This window comes from Filicampus tigris, chromosome 3, assembly GCF_054856515.1.
Source record: "Filicampus tigris isolate MCC_2025a chromosome 3, RoL_Ftig_1.0, whole genome shotgun sequence".
NCBI classification, from domain to species: Eukaryota; Metazoa; Chordata; class Actinopteri; order Syngnathiformes; family Syngnathidae; genus Filicampus; species Filicampus tigris.
The window spans coordinates 16,001,759-16,014,815 of record NC_141219.1 but is presented as its reverse complement, the minus strand read 5'-3'; the positions used below and the strand labels follow the sequence as shown (position 1 = coordinate 16,014,815).

At 41.1% G+C, this 13,057-nt stretch overlaps 2 protein-coding genes and 1 long non-coding RNA gene across 5 annotated transcripts in view; 1 reads left to right on the top strand and 2 right to left on the bottom strand.

Annotated features, from left to right (window-relative positions):
* The window catches only part of LOC147150057 (FERM domain-containing protein 5-like), a 38,201-nt gene extending 32,010 nt beyond the window's left edge, over window positions 1-6,191 (bottom strand). Inside the window, exon 1 of the mRNA XM_086025090.1 lies at window positions 5,943-6,191. Coding sequence (XP_085881216.1) covers window positions 5,943-6,044 — 102 coding nt within the window. The 5' untranslated portion in view covers window positions 6,045-6,191. The remainder of the gene's footprint in view (window positions 1-5,942) is intronic.
* cry5 (cryptochrome circadian regulator 5) lies at window positions 5,887-13,006 on the top strand. Of its 3 annotated transcripts, none has more exons than XM_086025093.1 (11): window positions 5,887-6,210; window positions 8,619-8,835; window positions 8,916-9,110; window positions 9,518-9,636; window positions 9,722-9,876; window positions 10,009-10,149; window positions 10,550-10,717; window positions 10,802-10,942; window positions 11,827-11,978; window positions 12,196-12,416; window positions 12,677-13,006. In XM_086025093.1, the coding sequence occupies exons 2-11, from the start codon at window positions 8,621-8,623 to the stop codon at window positions 12,733-12,735; spliced, it is 1,566 nt and encodes a 521-aa protein (XP_085881219.1). In that variant the 5' UTR covers window positions 5,887-6,210; window positions 8,619-8,620; the 3' UTR covers window positions 12,736-13,006. The 3 variants fall into 3 exon arrangements, with proteins under 3 accessions (XP_085881219.1, XP_085881220.1, XP_085881218.1); XM_086025094.1 differs by lacking the exon at window positions 5,887-6,210 and adding an exon at window positions 7,089-7,223; XM_086025092.1 differs by lacking the exon at window positions 5,887-6,210 and adding an exon at window positions 7,352-8,210.
* On the bottom strand, window positions 6,738-7,557 carry LOC147150056 (uncharacterized). Its single transcript, XR_015086064.1, has 3 exons — window positions 7,294-7,557; window positions 7,142-7,195; window positions 6,738-6,998 (listed from the first exon to the last, which is right to left on the bottom strand). It is a non-coding gene; the product is annotated as an uncharacterized LOC147150056 (long non-coding RNA).
* Window positions 13,007-13,057: the final 51 nt, after the last annotated feature.

The following is a 13,057-nucleotide window of genomic DNA, read 5'->3' as shown; positions in this document are numbered from 1 at the left end:
GAAGTCAAAGGTGCAAAAGCTGGAGAGAATGGTTAGCTCATATGTGAAGAAGAAGCAGCATCGGGCTTTATGCGCAAGTAAGCAAACTCCTCATCCTCTTGCAACTCCGCTGCACTGTATCAGGAAAGCAGCGAGGTAGCCGTGCGCAATTTAGGGTGGTCATTCCAAAGGGGTACATTTTGAAATGTATATTTTTTCATCTCCAACCCCCTGAATTTGTTGGAATAGTTGGAGAAACTCCTCTGGTGAAAATGTTCCTAGTTCTGACAAGATTTACCGCTGCCTCGATGATCTCGAAGTTTAGCCTCATCTCGTTTTATGTCCGACTAAAGTAACAATAACATATCAGTGCTGAAGTTTAAAATGCTTCTTGTTCCCTCGATCCCATTGTGTCCAGGGATGGAATTTTCAAAAACCAAGCTTGTCATTGTGGTCAAATATTAAACCAAACCGTTAAACCAAATCAATACATAATGGTTTTGGTTGATATCTGGTTTTGCACTGTAGTCATGTTGTTATACAGCATGATGTTTTGATTTGGCTTTTGCCTGAGGTGTTATCTTTAAATCATGGCTGCAGCCAAGCAGAATTATTTGATTGCTCCAAGTGAAAACATTTGTGGCTCTTAACTTCACTCTGAAGAAGTACTTGGACTTTTGATCTCCCATATTGAGCAGTCTGTGAAGGAGGCAGTGAATGATGCGTCGAACATTGTGATTGACCATTCCAATGAAGACTTCACTTTCAAGTTGTTTTGCGACATTCTACAGAATTCCTTTTTGGGCTCCAAAAAGAAGAGTTTTGAAGACCGTGTAACAGTTTAACATACAGTTGAACAGACAGTCCAACAACATTTAACAGTCAGTGTTAAAGTTTATCAGACAATTTAATATTTTGATGTCAAAACTGGGGAGGCACAGTGGTCGACTGGTTAGCATGTCCGCCTCACAGTTCAGAGGTTGTGGGTTCGATTCTGGCTCCGGCCTTCCTCGGTGGAGTTTGCATGTTCTCCCCGCGCCTGCGTGGGTTTTCTTCGGGTACTCCGGTTTCCTCCCATATTCCAAAAACATGCATAGTAGGTTGATTGGGCACTCTTAATCGCCCCTAGGTGTGATTGTGAGTGCGGATGTTTGTTTGCAACCAATTCGGGGTGTCCCCCGCCTACTGCCCGAAGACAGCTGGGTTAGGCTCCAGCACTCCCCGCGTCCAATGTGTGGATAAGCGGTGGAGATAATGGATGGATGGATGTTAAAACTGTGATTTTAATACAAATTTCCATCATTATGTCACAGTTACCTCTAGACAAAAAACGCACCTTGGGTGTCCTAAGAGCAAAATTCAAGATAATTGAGGCAGGGATAAATCTTGTCCGCTTTAGACAAAACTTCACCAGAAGAGGTTTTTCAACTATTTCAACATATTTAGAGGGTTGGAGCTTAGAATTTCCAACTTTTGATTTTAAGGAACACCCTAGTGCGCATGGATGAACTTTGACTTGAGTCAGAGTTCGTTCTACATAAAATATATTTGTTTTATTTATTTAATATCATAGCACATGCCGTTTTATTCGCCATCACATGTGGCTTATGTCACATTTTAGAAATCTGTTATCATTTTTATAAGCAGTATGTCTATGCTCATCTTAAAAAGATGCATCAAGGAGCAGTAATAAACTTGGGAATCAAAGAGCAAATGACATTCACGACTGCATTCATCTGAATGTGCCAGCGCTCCCCCCCTGAGATTTGGTTGGGACACCAGTCCTTGCCTGACTCAGGATGATTTTAGAAGCAAGTTTATGCTAAATTTAGGCATTATCATTAATTTAGTGCAGACGTGAAGGCAGTCCAGGCAAAAGGAACAGACTCTTGCATGTGTGAAAAAAAATCTTACAAAGGTAGCAGGTGGATTTACAAATAAACAGTTCATCCAGGACACTTCCAGAATCTTGCAGAATGGACATTTTTAAGTCTTTTTCTTTTTTACACGGTAGGAAATAAATAATATCTCTTTCCTGCCAGGCCTGATGTAGATCTGATACAGTGCCAGGTGACTGAGCCACTCTCTTAAAACCAATGTGTAATTCATTTTCACGTTAATGTTATTCTAGCATTAATTTAGCCACGCGTGGAAAGAATAACAATTTACCTTACAGCATATGACATTACAGTATACCAACTCCCACAGTGGTGAAAAGAGCTGAGCTCACTGTTTTTACATGCAGTATATATTAACCTCTTTAAAATGTTAATTTGAATGTACAATTTTTCACATCCAGCAGTATTGACTGCATTAAGCGCAGACTTGGCAGTGAACACTTAGATATACTATGCTACTGTATTTTAATGTTGATTATTATGGTGGTACTTAGAGTGCAAAGTATTTTTTTCTTTTTTAAAAAGTTTGAGAACTACTGGTTTATTGTATTCATAACATTGCTTTTGTTGGAGAAAGTGGTGCGTTTGATACCCACTTGTGGTATTTTGGCATTTCACCACTTAATGCGGTACCACACTTGAAGATTAAACTATCATTATTCCCCAATGATGGGACTCGTGCATAGCCCACGTGTTCACTACATTAAACTAATTGGGCCACAGTTAGCACAATTTATTCTGGGCTGCATCGATGTGAAGCAGACGTCACATTTAATCAGAACAGCAAAAATAGGTTAACAGTAAAGTATTGATAAATGACAAAATGGCTGTTATGAAATGTGAAGAAATGCTCCAGCCTTAGTAAACAACTGCATTGTTCGGTAATATTATGAAGCCGCTGTGTAAAATTATGCCTTTTTCTATTATTTCCCATGATGGGAATAACACTGAATATGCACAGAGAAATTAAATGTTTCTTCCCTGCTGTGCTGTGTTGGTGAAATTGTTGAAACAGCTAATTTTAATTTCCAAACTTAGCAACTTCATTGGGTAAAGCAGCCACTTAAGTGCTAGTTTTATTCCAAATGGATCTTTTCAAGTATTGGATTATTGTATCCCAAAAGAAGCTACTGCTACAAGCAATGCTGGAAATACTATAGAAAGGTACAGTACATTGGACAGTATATTGGAGTACTACGTACCACTGATATAGGGTAGGCACTGTTGGGTTCGCTTTGCACAAGAAGAGCTGAGAACCTTAATATGACATCTATGAAACAGCTGTGCTTACGACTATTTCACCGTCCTACCAAAATGGAACCCATTATTTCTATTTACATTATTTTCCATTGGAAGAGTGTGAGTGTTTTTATTTGTTCATGAAATTATTTCGTGTGAAACAATCACTTCCCTCACACTTGTTGATAAAGTGAGGATTGAGGAGGAAAATAACTCAAGGTGACTTCAAATCAGCCTTTCACGAATCCCAAGAGTAAAAGCACTTGAAGTTGTCAGTGGTTGAAAGGCTTTGCTTTGCCTTTGCCGTCATGTTAGACGTTAGAAATAAATGTGTAGCACGAGCCACGGTCTTTGTGTGCTGTCATCATCTCTAATTCAGCAGAGAAGCGGAATCCCAAATATGCGAGGAAGCTCCAAACACATCCCCAACGAGACCGCATTTAAGTCATGTGACTTTCAATACACAGCAGATAATAAACTCTAATGACTTCTCCTCACTGCTCTGCATCTTTACCACTTGGGAACACACGTCTCATCTTCATTCACGTCAATACGCTATTGATTTTCTCTGATGCCTCAAGTGCAAGGAGTAAGGAGGAACACTTTAAACTAAGGCCTGAATAAGTGTGTGTTTGCATGAGATTGAGTGTGCGCCTTTATTTCCTGTTAACAGAACGCAGAAGCCTCTTCGGAAACACATTAAAAAGGGAGGAAAGTACATTCCCAACATCCTAACTACATCAAGAACCGCAGCAGAGAAAATGACAGTGCAATCCATAGCAAGGGTCACTAACTTTTTTGAAACTGAGCGCTACTTCTTTGTGACATGAATCAGTGCAAAGGGCTGCAGTTTGATACATCTTTTGAAATGGACGCCCATTTTGGGGACCGTTACGTTCCTGGGACGGAATGCCCAACCCTGCAAATAAATGACATTTAATTATATGTTATTATCAACTCTATATTATTAACTCTTTGAGAGTTGTCGTGTTGTCAACTGAAATCCTAATGAGCGTCATTAACTTTTTTTTTTTTTTTTTTTATGACAATGGCCGGAGAAAAGTCTTGGCCAACTCTGGTTTGAACATTAATTGTGAACGTTGAAAAAAAAAATTAAATATGGCCATCAGGTGGCAGCATTGGATCTTTAGTAACACAACAATAGTTGTCTCAACAATGTGTAAACTCCTAAAAAAATGGCAGACCCTTGGAAACGCGACCGTTACAAGCAGCTTGTGATTGATCTAAGTGTTTGTAACGTTAAATTTACAACAAAGAATGTCACAAAAGAGAGAAATTATGAGATTATTTCAATTTAAAAGTAGAAGTGATGATGTAATGTATTTACACACACACACATACACACACGAATGTATGTCACGCACACACTACTAAATACTACTACTAAAAGTAAATAGCGTGCAAATAGTTTCTTAAGTTTGTCAAATGTAAAATTGTGATACTTGTAATTCTTTATGAATACATTATTATGCCATCAAAAGCACATTTATAGAAGAAAAGATCAGATGTTTGAGGCACCTCTAAAGCAAGATTTATTCTAATCAAAGTCACTGTTGTGCCTTTTTTTTTTCACAAAAAGCTTGTTTTCAGCCTTTTTTCTTTTGTCCAAAATAGGTTATCTGGTGAAACCAACCCAAGTTTTACTGCTGATTACTAAGAAATTGGCAAAAGCAGAACAAACCTTTTTGTAATAAGAGAGTCTAACCTTTCATTTGGTAGTTTCGGTGTTAAATAGCCATAACGCACAATATCTGTGAGGCTTGAAAGTACAATCAGAATGCTCTAAATTGAATGACACCCAAGAGTTTCTCTTCGTTTGAAAAAGGCTGGCATGAAAGAGTGAATAATGTTAATGTTTATGTTTCCTTCCACATAAAGGAAGGAAACATTAATCGCAATATGCAACAGTTTATTTCTATAAATCTCTGCAAGTGTTCACATTTTCAAATAACTTCAACAATCACAATGTCCCATCACTGGTGAGGTATCTTTAGAACAGGCCCTCAGGTTACACTCCAGAATGCTTGCCAGCTATCCCAAGGCACACATCATACATGCAATCACACTCCCGGCTGCAGTATGGACAATTTATAGTCTTCAACCAACCTAACGTGCATTTTGAGGGAATGTGGAAGGAAGCTCGAGTATTAAAGTAAACCCATGCATGGAAGCACAAGGAGGACACACAAACTCTACATAGCCAAGATTTGAACCCCAAACCTTAGAAGTGTGAGGCAGACATGCTTACCACTCATCAATGTGCTGGCCGGGCATGTCACATTCATTAAAAGCCAAATTCAAGTTACCACATACAATGCCAATACATCTCAGAGAGCCAGTGGCAATTCAATTGCAATGAAAGTGCATCAACAAAACTCCTCTTTGGGAAGGGCGATTGTGTTATTGTCCAAATCAATTGATGGCCAACACACAAAAACACACTGAAAAGCAATTCCCCTAATCCTGCATGGTAATCCCGTTAAAAAAAAAGCCTGTATGTCTCATCCCCTCTGAGCTGCATTGACATGTTCTAATTAAGAGTGAAATTTTGTTGCATGCGGTTGTCAGCTTTGCCAGAGTGTAACATTGCTGCAGAACTGATGATGGGATGTCCACACCGGTGATGTCATTGACCACCCACCCCCGATCATCCTCTGACTGACTGTCTGAGGAACCCCGCTCATCCCCCACCCCATCCCCACAAAATATAAATAAATCACATTCAAGTCAATGAAATGCGTCAAGTGATGCCCTTGTTGAAATAAAGGACGTGTTGCTGCATGCCTGTGTAGTGCCTGCACTGACCTGGATGGTGCAGGTGTACTCGGAGTCGTCCAGAAGCCGCACGGTGCAGTTGCACTCTCGGTCCAGACTCCGGATGCTGCTGCTCATCAGTCTGCTCAGCATCTTCCCAGCGGTCTGCGAACCGGACCGGGGAGGACGACGCGAAGCGCATGCATGCGAGTTAACGACGCGCCCGCACCGTGCTCCAACACTTGGTCGGCGGAGGCGGCCGTGAACTGCGCCGCAAATGGAGCATCTCGGACTGGCTGAGGAGCACCGGAGATTGGAGGTACTGCTGGTCAATGGTCCACGTTCAAGTGTCACCCCCTTCCCCTCCCCCCTCTTTTTTTAACCACACCTTCCCCTCCTCTCCTCACCACACCGCGATTGAATGGTGACTTTGCCGCCGCCAATCACGGAGCTTCTGATAGAGTCATAACTGAAAGCTATGCACCTGCATGCCATTAAGAACAATTAAAAAAAACACAATGCGGTGTGTGGTTTCAGGAGTTAGTCGACACTAAAATGTACAAGTCTTCGAATTTGCTGAGAGTTATTTGGATAAGGCATGATGCCACAATCACATAATGAATTCCAATTAATTCAAGGGCTATACTCCGTGTTTGCTGCATTGTGTATCTAATGTTAAGGATGCAGCACTTTATTGAGACCAAATACGAGTAGTCCTACAAATATTGACATACGTGCCATGCCATTACATCTTGCGATTGTAAATAAAATGTGGTTTATTTTAATTATATAAAACACAAAGCACAGACTTTTCTTGAACATTGCATTCTTCATTCAAATGTAACGCCCTTTAAAGTAACAACTTTAATATCACAACTGATATTTTCATGCACATCCAACTGGACGTTTTCCAAAGTCTTGCTACACATTCACTTAAAGGCAGCCTGTACCTGCAAGGTATTTCAGATTTGTGGGCATCTCAGTCTCAACACTAGGGGCACTTTGTAAAAGGAGAAATCCATCCATTATCCAAACTGCTTATCTTTACGATAAGCGGGCGTGCTGGAGCCTATCCCAGATGTCTTCGGGCAGTAGGCGGGGGACACCCTGAAATTGGTTTCCAGCCAATTGCAAGCAGGGCACACAGAGACAAACAAAAATTCGCACTCACAATCACACCCATGAACAATTTAAAGTGTTCAATTAACCGGCTATGCATGTTTTTGGAATGTGAAACGAAACCGGAGTACCTCTGCAGTGTGAGGAAGACGTGCTACTGCTAACCAGCCGTCCACCGTGCCGGCCTAAAAGGAGAAATACAAACGGTCAATGGTAATTGGGCTGTCACCTTGTACAGCACTTTTCTACCAAAGTGCTTCACACTGTTTCCTCATATACCTACTGATGACACAGCATCAGGAGCAGAAGAAATAAGAGACGAGGAAGAATGTTGAATCTGTTGGATAAAGACTAGTAGGAACATAATGGCTGCCATTTTACCTCCATGCGTTAACTGGGGATGTGAATAGAATACTGGTTAATTTTAAGGGGGTTAGTTAGGGTTAGAAAATTCAGGATTATTATCAGGCTCCTGCAGAGCTTGCTGATGAGCTGATCATTAGAATCAGGTTTGTTGCAGCAGGGAGGTATGGAAAACATGCAGGAAAGCGCCTTCGAGGACCAGAGTTTGACACCCTGGACTATGGGCTCTATATTTGTGTCCAGCAAATTATTTTGTTCTATTGTAGAATCTCAAGTCCTGTTTTGGGGGAAATTTGTGTAAAAAATAATGCAATTCATAATGTTTTAACACAAAATGTCTAGTTTCTTAAACACAACTGTCAGTGTTCTTAAGCTATTTCCATCTGTTTAATTGTTATTTCGTTTTACAGAAAGCATTTTACAGCTATTGAATGGTGTCTGTTGGTTTTATTGAGATTACAGATGTGTTGGCTAAAGCATCAATCCCAGGGCACCTTCTCTCAAAAGCCACGTTTTAGCTATTTATGGCAACTTTTTTCTTTCTTTTTTAGTCTATCATAGTAAATTACAACTTGACACAACAGAACGTTAGCATTACAGTAATGTGTAAGTCTGGTCGAGGCTAACGTCACATGTTTTACATGGATTGTGGCGACATCTAGTGGCCGTTGGGTACATCGCAAATGCTGCGCGTGTGGCCAGCTCTGACGCCACGCCTCTGTCGTCCGCTGATTGGGTAGCGCACTTCCTGTTTCGTAACTCTTCAACGTGGTTGTTACCAAACACAAATCTAGCAACAGCAAGCAGCGGTCAAGCGAAATAAAAGACTCCTTTAAGGTACATTTATTGACTTTGCATAGTATTTTGTTGTCATGGCCCAGTTCACGTTGACAAACTAATTTAGTGGCGGCAACTCGCCAAGACGATGCGTTTTAAATGTTTATGTATGCACATGTACGCGAGTTTAAAACTGTACACTTTTGTCGGTGAAATTGTAAATCAGAGAAACAATAAGAAATTCAACACAGTATTTTAATTCAGATTAAATTCCCATACAAAACTAATTGTTTAATAGTTACTGATTCACTAGGAACAGCTGCATAAAGCATAAATTGTACCAATTATTTGCAGGTCTACCTTACGTTGTGGTCACTGTAATAATAACAGCGACACATCTTTAAAATATCCTCACTGTATTTTGAGTGTATTTGACAGATATTACTGCATTTTGTCCCGTGACTGCAGGCATGGGTCACAGATGCATCCACTGGTTCCGTAAAGGGCTGCGGCTGCATGACAACCCGGCGCTGATGGCCGCTCTGAGGGACTGCAAGGAGCTCTACCCGGTGTTCATCCTCGATCCACATCTCTTCGACAAGAAATGGGTTGGCATCAACCGCTGGAGGTTCCTGCTGGGGGCGCTCAAAGACTTAGACTGCAGCCTCAGACAACTCAACTCAAGGTTGAACACTCAGCTTTAACACTATGATCATGCTAAAAGTCATTTTAGTCTCTGATGTATTTTCTTTCTCTGTCTTTTAGGCTGTTTGTTGTGAGAGGCAAGCCAGAGGACATGTTCCCCAAACTGTTCAGCAAGTGGAAAATAACAAAATTGACCTACGAGTTTGACACAGAACCTTACAGTGTGTCCCGTGACCAGAAGGTGGCTGCACTAGCCAAAGAACATGGCGTGGAAGTCCTCTATAAAGTGTCCCACACGCTTTATGACATAGACAGGTAAGAGCTTCTCCCCACTTTATTCAACAAGGAGAAAGTCATTGTGATTTCGCAACTTCTTTCCAACGCCACACTGTGCAAAATTCCGCAATGTAGTAGTTGTTTTGCCTATGCTGTAACATGTTGGTGCATCTCAATATATTACAATATCGTGTGATCTACATTTACTGCATTTTAGGAGTTAAATTAAAAAAGTGAAACTTATTCTATACATGCGCCATATATATATAAGTATATATATATATATATATATATATATATATATATATACATATATATATATACATATATATATATATATATAAAATGTCTATATCAAATTTAAAACCGGGTGCTTCTACCTTGTCGTACGTTTCAACCCTTAAAATGACTGAAAACGCAACAACAGATACTGTATGTTTTCCCAGAATAATCGAAGAAAATAACGGGAAAGCCCCCCTCACATACAACCGCATGCAGGCAATAGTGAAGACCCTTGGCCCCCCGAAGAAGCCAATCCTCGCTCCCACCACCGAGGACATGAAAGGTACATATGTAACTAATTTGACTTATCATATAGTTTTCATGCAATAAACGCAACACAAATAAGTAATGAAAGTATATCCTCCAAGATGCGAAGACCCCTCATTCAGAAGCAGACACAAACAACTACACGATCCCGTCAGTCGGTGAGCTTGGTCATGATACATCGGAACTCGAAGAGGAGGCTTTCCCAGGAGGAGAACAAGAAGCTTTGAGGCGACTGGAGGAAAATATGAAAAAAACTGTAATTCTTGTCAAATGCGTTATTGTGCCAGTTTACACATCATCGCTTTGTGACAAAAACAGAAATCTCAGATTTTTTTTCAGCGTGGTTCATATTCAGTCAAGTGCAGGTGTGTCTATTTGTGGTCTACAGGGATGGGTGTGCAGCTTTGAGAAACCTCAGACGTCTCCCAACTCTTTGAGCCCGAGTACCACGGTCCTCAGCCCTTACGTCGCATTTGGCTGTCTGTCTGCACGCACCTTCTGGTGGAGGCTGACCGAAGTCTACCAGGGGGTTAGTATAATTATGGTAGTAGTGAAAGTGAGCAGCCCACCATGCCAAAATACAGGATTGTCAAACTTCATTTAAATTACAAATCATGGGGTTACTGTCCATCCATTTTCTATAGTATTTGTTTGCATTAGGATCACGAGTGACCCGGAGCCGATCCCAGTTGACTTTGGGCCAGAGGCAGGGTACACCCTGGACTGGTCGGCAGTCAATCACAGGGCACATATCGACAAACAACCATTCACACTCACATTTACACCTATGCTATGCACATTTTTAAAATCTTAATTAACCTAATAACCTCATATTTTTAGGCTGCAGAAGGAAGCTGGACTACAGAGAGAATCATCCGTGGAACTGAGATTTTGGTGATCCCCAAACCTTTTTCTCAATTTTTTTCCAGAAAAAGCATTCCGATCCACCAGTCTCCCTTCACGGACAGTTATTGTGGCGAGAGTTCTTCTACACAGCCAGTGTAGGCATCCCCAACTTTAACAAGATGAAGGGCAATCCCGTATGCACTCAAGTGGACTGGGACACAAACCATGACTACCTGACCGCCTGGAGGGAGGTATGATAATCATGTCACATGTTACTGATGCGACCGCTACATCACTTTCTTGTACGTCGTCACGTGGGCCTTTATTTTGAAAAGGCTCGGACCGGTTTCCCCTTCATTGATGCCATCATGATCCAGCTGAGACAGGAAGGATGGATCCATCACCTGGCCAGACACGCTGTGGCCTGCTTTCTAACCAGAGGGGACCTGTGGATCAGCTGGGAGGAAGGGCAGAAGGTAAATATATCAAACCAAGGTGATCCAGATTGATTTGATGATTTTCATGCAGTATTTCTATATTTATCGCACGCACCGCAGGATAACTCATCTTTGACCGCCCAAAAAGTGTTGAAAGCTAGCTGCATATATTGACCTCTACAACAGAGTTTTGAGGTTTTTGGGGACATGTAGACATAGTTTCATTCATTGTACACTGTGGAAGAAAATTGTACATAGTGTAGTAAAAAGATGTCGCTTAACCTGAAATGAACTGAATGGAGAGGGACGCAGAGGAGCCGTCCTCCGGGATAAGATAGCCAGCGATGATATTAGAATCTCCAGTAGCCAAACAAACAAGAGGCAGAGGGGGGGGTCGCATTGCACAGATGGCTTTTATAGAACACGTAGTTAATCCCTATGTTTATCTCAACTCAAAATGCTTCTCTTTGCTCTTACTTGTTCCTTTGCACAGACACTCACAGGTCACAGGCCATTCAATGGAGAAAGTTCCAGACATTTTTGCCCACTTTTTGAAGACTTTAAAATGTCACTGTTTTGTTCCTTTTATTCCAGATCTTTCCGGTGACGTTGGTCTTGCTGTAAAAAAAAAAAAAAGATTTTAAATTTGTTGTCACATACATGCATACATACATACATACAATAATATAGAAAATAATTAATTCAGTATATCATGAAAGTAATATTTTAATTGACATCATTTACTTTGATCATATTGGGATCTTGTTCCCTCACAGTGACACCTCGTCCAAGCTATTAATATTCTGTTATTGTAACCTTACATTTGTTGATTTCACAGGTAATGATCATGTTCAAGCCTTGGCAGAGGTCAGCAGCGATCTCTGACGGCTGCTGTTTTTGTGTGTTTCTATTCATTGCTGAAGGTGTTTGAGGAGCTGCTGTTAGATGGTGACTGGGCTCTCAATGCGGGCAACTGGCAGTGGCTCTCAGCTAGCACTTTCTTCCACCAGTACTTCAGGGTCTACTCTCCTGTGGCCTTTGGCAAGAAGACAGACAAAAATGGCGACTACATTAAGTATGATTATCCATCCATTTTCTGTAGCGCAATCACAATGGACAAACTGCCATTCGCTCGCACATTCAAACCTATGGACAGCGTAGATTAAAACCCAGAACTGCAAGACAGACGTGCTAGTCCGACATGCTAACCACTAGTCCACCATGCTGCTATAAGTACAATTATCACCTAAACAAATTGTTGCCATTTTTGCTCATATCTGCGATCTTCACAGGAAGTACCTTCCTGTCCTTAAGAAGTTCCCCGCTCAGTACATCTATGAGCCTTGGAAAGCGCCAGGCAGTGTACAGAAGGCAGCAGGGTGCATTGTGGGTAAAGACTATCCCCGTCCCATTGTGGAACATGAAGTCATCAGCAAGAAGAACATACAGAGGATGAAGTTGGCGTACGCCAAGAGGTCCGCTGACGGCGACGAATCCCCCAGCAAGAAGCGAGGTGCTCAAACACATTGAAAAACATGCTCACAGGACACAACATTAGGCACACATACAATTGTACATTCAAAACTTGCTAGCTGAAACTCAACACTGGTTAACTTAAATAAAATGTTTCTGCATTTATATTGAAATGATTTTGAATGGGGGGATCAAATCAGCTGACGTTGCGCTGGTGTACCTAATGAAGTGGCCATGTGTGGAACATTTTTTATTAACCATATCAAGTAATGCAGTTCCCTCTGGTGCTTTGTCTTGCAGGTGTGAAGCGAAAGGCGCCCTCCATTGTTGACTTGATGAAGAAGAAAGGAAAGAAATGAGTCAAGCTAATAGATTGGTTATTTAGATTGCTCGCCTCAGTTTCCTTAGGGTTAGGGTTTGCATTGGTTGTACTTAAATCCCAAAAACATTCAATCCCAGGAATTTATTCCTAGTACTAAATGAGTTAAGTGCTGTTTATAATGTCTCTTAACATCTTTGTAACTGCTTTCAGCTGGAAGTAGATGGATGTGTACTGTGGAAATGTCATGTCTGCCTTCTCTGCATAATGTAATGTTTGTGTCCACATTTGCATTAAAAACATTCACAATTTCCCCCATGTTCATTAAGGAGGTTATATTCTTTTCTCTGGCAGTTTATAAA